The sequence below is a fragment of the Gekko japonicus genome, unplaced genomic scaffold (assembly GCF_001447785.1).
Source record: "Gekko japonicus isolate JY-2015 unplaced genomic scaffold, Gekko_japonicus_V1.1 scaffold1322, whole genome shotgun sequence".
Lineage (NCBI taxonomy): Eukaryota > Metazoa > Chordata > Lepidosauria > Squamata > Gekkonidae > Gekko > Gekko japonicus.
In genome coordinates, this window is record NW_015172044.1 from 130,390 (window position 1) to 141,709 (window position 11,320).

At 49.2% G+C, this 11,320-nt stretch overlaps 1 protein-coding gene across 1 annotated transcript in view; it reads left to right on the forward strand.

The window, feature by feature from the left end:
- The window catches only part of PKP3 (plakophilin 3), a 126,291-nt gene that overhangs the window by 111,995 nt on the left and 2,976 nt on the right, over positions 1-11,320 (forward strand). The window contains exons 8-13 of the mRNA XM_015420707.1: positions 910-1,027; positions 3,073-3,240; positions 4,153-4,338; positions 5,330-5,483; positions 5,642-5,834; positions 8,370-8,457. Of these exons, the coding sequence (XP_015276193.1) occupies positions 910-1,027; positions 3,073-3,240; positions 4,153-4,338; positions 5,330-5,483; positions 5,642-5,834; positions 8,370-8,457 (907 nt within the window). The remainder of the gene's footprint in view (positions 1-909; positions 1,028-3,072; positions 3,241-4,152; positions 4,339-5,329; positions 5,484-5,641; positions 5,835-8,369; positions 8,458-11,320) is intronic.

Sequence of the window (11,320 nt, forward strand, 5' to 3'; positions counted from 1 at the left end):
GTTTTCTACCAAAAAAGCCCTGCTAACCACTACAGTCTAGACCCCACTGGCTGTCCTTAGCACATCACTCATTTCTGTCTAAAGTCAGCAGCCCTGAACTGGAGCACATTTAAGACAGAATCAGGTGGGGAAAGAACCTATTAATGAGCACACTGCACAGGTTCAGTCAGGCTGTATGTGAGTGGTTCCTGCAGTTGGGAAAAGGGCTCTTCTACTGATGGGTATCATCCAAAGTGCAAATCCATCCTTCTTCTCTTTACATGACCCCGCTCGGGGGTTTTTTTGTAGAAAAAGCCCAGCAGGAGCTCATTAGCATAACAGGCCACACCCAACAGCTGAAACTCATTAGCATATTAGGCCACCCCCTGCCACCACAGCTCATTAGCATATTAGGCCGCAACCCTGTGTTGCCAAAAGTGTGGTCATCCAGCCACACCCACCTTTTGCTTCTTATTCTGTTTACCTTGTTTGTTGTCAAAACCCAGGGCTTTTTTTGTAGCAGGAACTCCTTTGCATGTTAGGCCACACACCCCTAATGTAGCCAATCCTAATGAGTTTCTGCTGTTGGGTGTGGCCTGTTATGCCAATGAGTTCCTGCTGGGTGAGGCCAACTCAGGAGCCAGCTGGAACTCCGTTCCTGTGCGTTCCTGCCCAAAAATAGCCCTGACCCCGCTGACAAAGAAGGCCTCACAGTTACTGTAGTCAAGATCATATTCTCTAAACCACCCCGGAAACAAGTTGCCTCTTTCGGTCTGAGAAACTTTAGGTGTTTACCTGCTTTCCACTTTCTAATTAGTGAAAGGGCACGCAAGCTAGTTTGGCTTGGCTTAAAGGTGTGACAGTAGAGGCTGGGGAAGGCTTGTTCCTTGTGCGTTGAGGGGAAATGGTTCCTTTGTGTTTCCCTTGTAGGAATCTCAGCTCTGCCAGCCAGCAGACGCGACAGAAGATGCGCGAGTGCCACGGGCTAGTGGACTCCATGGTCAATTATATTAACAACTCACTGGAAGTGGGGAAGTCCGAAGACAAGGTCAGCCTTCTCCTTGGCACCGAGTACAGTGCTTGGCCTGTATCTGCTGGGTTTTAGCAAGTGAAGAAGCTGGTCTGTAGACTCTGCCCAATGCTCTAATCTGAGGAACTCTAACCCAGACATTTCTGGTGCTCTAATCTGAGGAATTCTAACCCAGACATTTCTGGTGCCCGTTTCTGTTAGTTTGTTTTTAAGATGAAGGTACAAAAGAGATGGTCTTCTTGAAATATAACATAGGAAAGGCAAAACATGCGTGAAAAATTAAGATTCTCTGGATGTTACTTTCTGGACAAGCACTTGGGAGGGTTGTGGCATGCACGCTTTTTTTTGGAGAGGGGCACAAGGGACATCTTCCAGAGTCCAAACACAGGAGAAAACTTTCAGCATTACTTTTCTCAGCACAAGACACGTGTTGGGGAAGCACACCGAAGACATGGGACAGGCCATTTCACACATTATGTAGGGACAAATCCTAGTTGGCTGCCGGGTGTCTGTTCAACAGGCAGCGACAGCCAAGCATCCGTGTCTACATAGAAAACAAGTGTTTGATGCATTCACATTGTACATTTTTAGATGTACATTCAAAATATTCTCAGTGTGCTTCTAAAATGTCTTATATATAGGGTTGCCAAATGTAATTTGCTTACCAGTGGGGGAGCGTCTTCTCGCTCCGGGAGCCGGCCAGGGATGTGCGCAAAGCGTGCGAAGCGCGCGCGCACCGTCGGAACGTCACCGGACGTGACGCACGACGTAGCACGTTGGGGCCGTGGCCAAGATCGTCGAGGGGGAAACCATATGGTTTCCCCCTCGACGATCTTGGCCACGGCCCCAACGTGCTACGTCGTGCGTCACGTCCGGTGACGTTCCGACGGTGCGCGCGCGCTTCGCACGCTTTGCGCACATCCCTGGCCGGCTCCCGGAGCGAGAAGACGCTCCCCCACTGGTAAGCAAATTACATTTGGCAACCCTACTTATATAATGCCCTGACCTGAAGAGCCCAGGCAAGCCTGATGTTGTCAGATCTCGAAAGCTAAGCAGGGTTGACTCTGGCAAGTACTTGGGTGGGAGACCTTGTAATACCAGCAGTCAGGAGGTGTGGGGCAAGGTTTATTCAGCCACCTCTCTGAATATCTTCCAGGCCCCCAGTAGGGGTCAGTCAGCAGAGGTCGCCATGACTTCCAGGTGCGCACACACTCACACACATGCACACATTTTAAAAATACAAAAAAGTACCAAAAAATGGTCTTATATATGAAATTACCCTTATTACCATGTAGGTGATCAGATGCATTTTTATTTAGCTCTCCAGATATAAATTTAAAATATCCAGGAACCAGCGGGCAGCTGACATGTATATTAAGGAGACTTGCACCACAAGTGTCACCGTTACACACCTTTGGTTTGCTTTCTTCGCTATCTCCCAAGAATATGAGAGGTGGCTCTGAGAGTCTGTAACAACCCAGTTTCCAGACAGAGCAGTGATGGATATGTTTTCCTGCGTCTGGGCTGCCCAGGCTCTCTGCGGACTGAGAGATGCCGGGTTGAGTGAGCCATTTAGGATCGAGCTGCCAGAGCGTCTGGTTTTTTTTTTTTTAATCATTTCTAGTTCATCATTTCATGTCTGGCAGGAATGAAGTGTGAGTGTCTCCAGGCCATTGAAGCAACCTGAGTTCCCCATCTTGAATCTAGTGAGGATTGGTGTAAGTTGCCTTGAGCAAAAAAATTGGAAAGACAAAATAGAAATTATTAACTATATATATTAAAGTCATATTTACTTATTTAAAACTTTATATTTTGAGCGTTTCCAAATTTTTGTCCGAGGCAGCGTGCAGCAAAATTCAAATACAAAATAAAGTAATCATAAAATACCATTATTAAACTCCCCAAATGATATTCTTTTTATAATGCAATCCAGGTCATCCATTAAAAATCAGAAGAAAGCCCACAAAGCTTGCCTAAAGGGGAAAAAAGGAAATGCTTTGCAGTGGGAAACGCACTGTAAAAATGACGCTTATTTTTGAATTATGCTTGTTGCCCCTTGACAGAGTGTAGAAAACGCAGTCTGTGTCCTGCGCAATCTGTCCTACCGCCTGTATGACGAGATGCCGCCTTCCTCACTCCAGCGACTGGAAGGGCAAAGGAGGAATGACGGGGCAACCATGACAAGCGAGCTGGTGGGCTGCTTCAGCCCGCAGAGCAAGAAGGCCCGAGAGGTAAGGGCGGGACGAATGGCATTACGAGAAGGACTGGCAGGCAGCCATGACACCCATTTTGTAGGAGGAATAGGCAAAATGAGCCCACAAACAAGGCGATTTAGAAAACTGCATGGCTTGATTCGTGCCAGGCATCTGTTCCCAGCATCATGGCTCAAGCATGGAACATATAAAGAAAGAGCCAGACTAAAGTGCTCCTGGCCATATGCAGAGTGCACTTTTCCTCAGCATTAAGTAACTCCACACAGCAGGCATTTGGGGAAATTCTTGAGCCCAAGAACACACACACCCCTGAAATAAAGCCCCAGAAACTGTTTATCAGCTGCTAGACTGACCTCCCCAAGAAGACAGACTGTCGTCAGGAGGAGAGATGTAAGCGTCTCTTGGTGCTTTACCTTGATTGGTGAGAGTTAATAATAGGATGGAGGAGACAGTGATTCAGCTGGGTCTGGGAAAAGTAGGAAATGATACTTCAGAGATGGAGCCTCAGAGAATGTGTGTTGCATGGTATCTGTCGGGGTCCTTAGTCAGGTCACACAACACAGGGCTTCATAAGAAGATAACTGTTTATTGATAAGTCCAGTACTAAAGAACACGTATACAGCTTGTGTCAGGAATGGCCGCCAATACGAGGGCCTCTGACTTATACTAGAATCAAACATCCCCCCTCCCCCGTAAGCATGAGCCAATGAATACATCTCTCGCGCGGGCCAAGCAGGCAAGCAAGCAAAAACCATTAACTTTCCCAGCTGAGTAAAACTGCAGCTGGAGCATCTACAAGGTCAAGCATAAGATAGCGAACAGTCGGTGAGCCAGGGAGAGCTGAGACAGAAAAGGGGAGGGCACCCCTCCACATTCCAGACCCATGACAGGGCTACCTGACAGTATCTCTGGTTCCCCCCCTCCCTCCAGCTCTACGTGAACTCAGATATTGTGACCTTCACGGAAGTCTCTAAGGACCCCAAGGGGATGGAGTGGCTCTGGAACCCCCAGATCATAGGGGTCTATAACAGGCTGCTGCAGAGATGTGAGTTGAACAAGCACACCACGGAGGCCGCTTCTGGGGCGCTTCAGAACATCACGGCCGGAGACAGAAGGGTAAGACGGAGCGCACGGAACATAGTGCGGGGAGTGGGGGTAAGAGACCTAAACGTCTTTTCTGCAACTCACCTTGACTGGCTTCAATTAGACCTGAGCAGTGGCTGTTGTGAGAGGTTCACTGCTCTCCCTGCAAAAGATGTGGGGGAGAGGTCCGTAGAAGAGAAAAGAGGGAACAAAGCAACAAGCGAGGGGAGAGTTGCTTGCCCACGACTGGGCCTCCAAAGCCAAGCCTGACAGGGATGGAAAAGAAGAAAGTAGACTAGGAGGCCTGGAGAAGGGAAGAAATGGGTTGAGCCATCGGTTGCAGTCTCCAAATGTGTGGCATATTAACGCAGAGGTTTTGGGATGCTTTAGGAGTTGTTATTTTTTTTAGGACAAGCTCACCATCAGTCCTGTACCCCGCCATGACCAAATTTCCAACTCAAAAGAGAGGGGAGGTTCCTCTTACCCCCCTTAGACTTTTTGTGCTACAGAAACTTAGAAATGTGGCCAGCCAGCTTACAGAGGTATCTTAAAATGACCAGGGGTCATTTCGTAGAAAAAGAGGTGCAGGAGCTCATTAGCATAACTTATTTGCATATGCTACACCCTCTGACATTACCGGAAGTATGTCAGAAGGCAACACCCACCGCTCAGGCTCCACTGGACTGTTTTGGATTGCTAGCTGTTGGGGGGGGGGACATGCAGATCTGTCCTCGCAGAGGAGGGAGAGCTCGTACCTGAATAAAACTTGGTCTTGAAGGTGCCACTGGACTGCTTTGGACTGGGGGGGGGGCTCTGCGACTTACCTGGCTGCTTCTTGCTCTGACTGAGGGCTGCTGGGAGCAGGGGGTGGGGCTTGTTGCATGTGCCCGTCCCCTGGGCTCTTTACTGCTGGAGCTCCGCTCCTGTGCGCTCCTGCAGGAAGTGACCCCTCGTAAGCACTATGGGAATCCCATAAGCTGGACACTGATGTCTTGTCTTAGCTCCTTTTCCCTCATAATTGCAGTGGGCTGGTGTTCTCAGCAGAGTAGCTTTGGAACAAGAGAGGATCCTGAACCCGGTCCTGGACAGAGTCCGCACCGCTGACCATCACCAGCTACGTTCACTAACAGGGCTGATTCGCAACCTGTCCCGGAATGCTCGCAACAAGGATGAGATGTGTAAGTTGCATTCCAGTAGGGAAATAACAGCAAAAGCCACCTCTGCAGATCCTGGAGACCTCTGGGGGAGGAGCTGCCGTCCGGGCCAAATAAACGCTTTTGTTCTGCTGTCTACTGAGACTTCTGTAGCTCTGATCAGTGTTGTTTTTGATTGGCAGCAACCAAGGTGGTGAGCCACTTGATTGAGAAGCTCCCAGGGAGCCTCAGCGACAAGTGGCCCCCGACAGACGTCATTGTCAACATTATCGCAGTGCTGAACAACTTGGTTGTGGAAAGCCCCATCGCCGCACGTGACATTGTCTACTTCGATGGCCTGCGTAAACTTTTCTTCATCAAGAAGAGGAGGGACAGGTAGGAATTTCCAGGCATTTCCTTCCCCAGCTCCCATTTTCTGGGCACCCTAGCCGAATTTCCATGAGTGCAGATTTAGAACCTGTTCTTAGGTCACCTGTCATCCAAGCCCAGGGCTATTTTGGGGCAGCAACACACAGGAATGGAGTTCCGGCTGGCTTCAGAGTTGGCCACGCCCACTACAGCTGGTGACAGAGGGAAGGCCTGGAGAGCGACCCCCCCCCAGCGACTACAAGGCGGGCCCTGGAAGGATCGGGGAGGAATTTAAATGCCTCCCCGTGCCTTCCCTGGCCTGTCCAAGGGCCGGCTTGCCCGGGCAAGCCAAGGGAAGGCATGGGGGGATGGCCTGGTATGTTAATGAGCTGCACGGTCAGGGGGGTGACCTAATATGCTAATGGATTTCTCCTGTTGGGTGTGGCCTATTATGCTAATGAGTTCCTGTTGGACTTTTTCTACAAAAAAAGCCCTGTCCACGCCTACTACATCGTCAATTGGATGCGAGAAATCTGGCCCATGCTCTGCATTCTGAAGCCTCTGTGGTTGGGCTTGGACACGTTAGAACCATGTAACTGTCAGACCCACTCCTGTCAAGGGACCAAGGTGCAGGGGCCGGATTTGCGGAGGAGGCAAGTTTCCCCCTGATATCCCTATCAGAGTGCAAGACTAACCTGGAAGGCTTTACTGTCAGATCTTATCACAAGGCTTATATAAAGGGTTTCTTTCAAACATGACAAGGTTTCTTGGCCAGTGTGCAGTTCCCCTCTGCGGCCAGAGCAGAAAGACTAAATCCCTCCCCGATTATCTCTCCGGTTCTAGACTTAGAACCCGATTTGTTTATCAGATGTCTTATGCTGTCTGGTTGAATTGTTGCTTATATTTTGTAATCCAACTTGAGTCTCAGTCAGAAAGGCAGGTGATCAATGGAACACTAAACAAAATCCTGACACGAATGAACATATGGTGAATTATCTCCAAGATCTCACAGAACATGTCACTCATCTGAAAGACATTACTGTTCTGGGAGAGCAGCGAGTGGCACTTTTGGTTTTGCACATCTTCTAATCACATAGCTCCGCTATCGCAACCAGAGGACGAGTCGGTCGAGCCGTCTGCCATTACAGAGGCCCAGGGCTCTAGTCGGGGGGGAGCTCTCAGGTACGGAGCTCCGGAAGAGAACCTCTAGGGGGCGGGGCGGTCACGTGGTGAAGCCCCGCCCCCTTCTTTACCCCGCCCTCTGCTTCGATCCTCATTCCGTTTGGGAATGAGGATGAAGCAGGAGGGTAAGTAGCCGGGCCTTCTGACACACTTCCGGTGATGTCAGGGGGTGTGGCCTTCTGTCACTTCCGGTGATGTCAGGGGGCGTGGCATATGCAAATAAGTTATGCTAATGAGTTATGCTAATGAGCTCCGGCAGCTCTTTTTCTACAACAAGACCCCTGCAGAGGCCCCTGCCCCGAGTCATCTTAATAAACATGTAATGAACAGACTGGCATAAAAGACGCTAGATATATTCAACCATCATGTCAATATATTATTGATCTCAAAATGTAACTAACATTATTGTGACAATAAATACAATAAATACATTCATGAAGTAATTGTGATTATCAAGATACATGAAGTTATTTTGATCGTTATAAAGTGATTGCTGACGAGAACCTCCAGACTGAGTTCCGTTTCGTCTCTTTGTCTGAACAAACCTTCAGTAAGGGTTTCAAACAGTCCTATTCTTTTCCTAGCTGCAATTTCTGCATGTCATACAAACATCTTCAAATAGTGTTAATCAGTCATTCATCTTCAGTATGCGCGTTACATCGGGCGTTTTAAACAACAACTGAAAGGTTGAAGACTCAAGTAATTCAACTTGAAGATGTTTGTATGACATGCTGAAATTGCAGCTAGGAAAATAATAGGACTGTTTGAAACCCTTACTGAAGGTTTGTTCAGACAAAGAGACGAAACGGAACTCAGTCCGGAGGTTCTCGTCAGGAATCACTTTATAACGCTCAAAATAACTTCATGTATCTTAATAATCACAATTGCTTCATGAATGTTTATTAATTGTATTTATTGTCACAATAATGTTATTTACAGTTACACTTTGAGATCAGTAATATCCTGACATGATGATTGAATATATCTCGCGTCTTTTATGCCAGTCTGTTCATTACATGTTTAGCCAGCTTTGGACTGGAGTCTCCACCCAAGTCATCTCAATGGCAGGAGTGGTTTTTGTGGCGCTGCAAAAACGCTGAACATGCTTCTGTGATTCATGCCCCTTTGTTAACAGAGAACCTTTTCATCCTGAGGAACAGCCCAGTCCTATTCATATTGACTCAGAATTAATGAGTTAGCTTTTACACCCAAGTAAACATGCACAGGATTGCAACGTCGCCCTTAGATTTTACTGATAGGGATATGAGGTATTTCATATCATACCCACTGGAGGAGCATGAAGGAGAAGGGTAATTGTTGGCACCTGTGGTCTGATCGGCCCTTGCAGTATATCAGCATATCTGCCTTTTTTTTCTCTAGCTCTGACAGTGAGAAGTCATCCAGAGCCGCTTCCAGCCTCCTGACCAACATGTGGCAGTACAACAAGCTCCATCGGGACTACAAGACGGTATGTCCCTTCCCCACCCACTCCTTCCTTCCAGTACCCCTCGGTTTCACACTGAGCTCTGAATTGGCTTGGCTCTCTCACACACAAAACCTTTATTGGCATGAAAGCACAAAAAAAACAGGTTGCTTACCAGTAACTGGTGATCTTCGAGTGGTCATCTGTGCATTCACACCAATGGGATCTAGTGCGCCTGCGCTGGATCGGCAGGCGCACTAGATCCCATTGGTGTGAAGCACAGAGACCACGAAGAAGATAAACAGGTTGCTTACCAGTAACTGGTGATCTTCGAGTGGTCGTCTGTGCATTCACACCAATGGGATCTAGTGCGCATGCGCTGGATCGGCAGATCCAGCGCAGGCGCACTAGATCCCATTGGTGTGAAGCACAGAGACCACGAAGAAGATAGGCTTGGTACTCATTGCGGAGAGGAAGCGCCTCCACACCCTACACTAAACAAGCTTGTATTACTCCCAGTTCTCCTTCTGATCCTGAAAGGCCCTATCAGTGTATTAGGGTGCATGTAATGCCATCTCCATCTGATTCCAGAGTTGGGTGATCAGTTATAAAGGGGTATCAGAGTTCTTTATAGAAGAGGACATTCCAGCTGGTGTACTGCATAAAATACAAAATAAAGCACGCATTTGCTGAAAGCTTCTCTTTTACACATTTGTTAACAGTACTTAAGGCCCATCATCCTTAGCATTTGGGCAGGCTAGTGTCAACTTTGCTAAGAGATGCTTTTGGGGCACATGTTGTACTTGTGGTTTAGCACTACAGCACTGAAGAGAAATGAAATGGATGTGTCCTGCGTTTGTTCACAGTAACCCTGGGGGTTGCCGTTTTAACCATCACCAGGGATGGACCCTAGAGCCTACTGAGCTAAAATAGCGGAGTGGTCTGCAATTCTCGTTCAAGTGTCAGGCTCTGTAACTAAGATATGAGAAATGTGTACCACTTATTTTAAGTGACTCCCCTTATTTTAAATGCTTGGCCTTCATTTCACTGCTTAAGGGCACGCTAGCCCTGACTTTGATAGCCACACAGGTGTTTTTTGGACCTTAATTGGAAGATGTTCTAACACAGCAACTGTGCATTTGGCATCAGACACATGACTTTCACCTTTTGAGGCCTCACAAGCAACTTTGTCATGTGTCTTTAGATCTTGCTGCTTAACCTTCCTCTTCCTGGTTCAATATTCACGTATTGGTTATCTTATTGCAATATGTATTTAAGTTTTGTGTACCTCAATATTGTTTTGACCTCTGAAGAAGGCCCCAATAGGGAAGAAACGTCATGTGCAGTGTTCCCTCTAAGCTGAGTTAGGGTGAGCTGGCTCACAGTTTTTTAGCCTCCAGCTCACACATTTTTGTCTTAGCTCAGGAAGGATGGGGCTCCAGAGCAAACTCATTTATGCAGTAGCCAAATTGCTCCCTCACAACTTTAATGGCAGCAGCTCACCAAGTAGAATTTTTGCTCACAAGACTCCACAGCTTAGAGGGAACATTGGTCATGTGTACTGGCCCTTGTGTTTAGGCTATACTTTTTTACGAGGCTTTCATTGGGCCCTTATGTATGTTTTTAACTGTCTTTCTAATAAATACTTGTATTTTTGTATATTATAAGGTTTAACTAGGTTTTTTATACTGGCCCTTCATTAGACTTTCTCCTCACCCTTTTGGTTCTTGATTCCAGTTTTTGGGTCAGGTTTGTTTTCCCCTCCCTGCACCGGCGTAATCTGCGGGGGGGCGGGGGGTCGTCAGCCCCCACCGAAATTTCTATCAAGGGTCTAAGCCCCCCCCGGGCAACCAGTTCCTCGAGCCAGCCTTGCTCGCTCCCGAGTCCCAGCTGCCTCCCCCACCTTTGAAAGTGGAGGGTTTTTCGTAATCCTGCTTTGCTTTGCTGACTGAGTTCACCGGATGACTGGGAGGGAGGGAAGTCAGGGGGCGGGGGCTTGCTTCCAGGCTAAGCTCCACCCCCGGGCCCCAGCTCCTTCCGCTCCCAGCAGCCCTCAGTTGTAAAGTATTGGAGGCGCGGGAGAGCTGCACAGCCTACACGCACGTGGCTGTTTTTCTACCCGCCCGCCTGCCTGCCTGCCTGTGAACGCACGCAGGCACACACACAGAAGAGAGAAAGGTTAGTGCACTGAAACTGTGCCTGCTAGACGCGACGGGTGTTGGGGGGGGGCGCTCACGAACGATCCCCCCCCCCCCCGCAGCTCTCCCCAGGCCCTCCCAAGCCTCCAAGTTACGGCCACCCCAGCTGCTGTCCTGCCTGCCATCAGAGCCGGAGGGAGGGGAAAGATGCCTGCAGTTTGCGCAGCGGCTAGTTCCCGGCCGGGGGCAGCGCCTTACCCGGGTGGCGGCCACACAGCCCGCCCCGGAGCCCGACGGGGAAGAGAGCCGAGCTGGCACTCGCGAGGCCGCCTCCCCGGGCAGGGAGAAGCCGGCCCAGCAGCAGGCCGCGGCGGACTCTGCCGGAGGGAGTGAGTGAGTCTTGGGAAAGGCCCCAGGAGCAGGGAAATTGCCGTTTCTCCCGGCGACCTCCCAAAGGAGTGAGTCCACAGTCTGACGGGGCATCCTGTTGCGCAGACAAGCAACGTCCAAGCCGGACCCAAAACGTTCAGCCCTTTCCCAAAGAGACTTCTGGCTCTTCCGCTCTTTGCCGCCGCCGCCTCCCCCACTTTCCTTTCTCTTGCACCGGAGACTTCTTTGGAGATAAAAACTTCTACCCCCCACCCCAAACCGCTGCCACATCGGATGGAGTTTCAGGTGCAGCAGTAAGCCCTTTATTCACTAAGCAGGAATAGCTACGATCCCCAGACTTCATCCGAACGATACGATGAGCAGGAACCACGGGGGGGGGG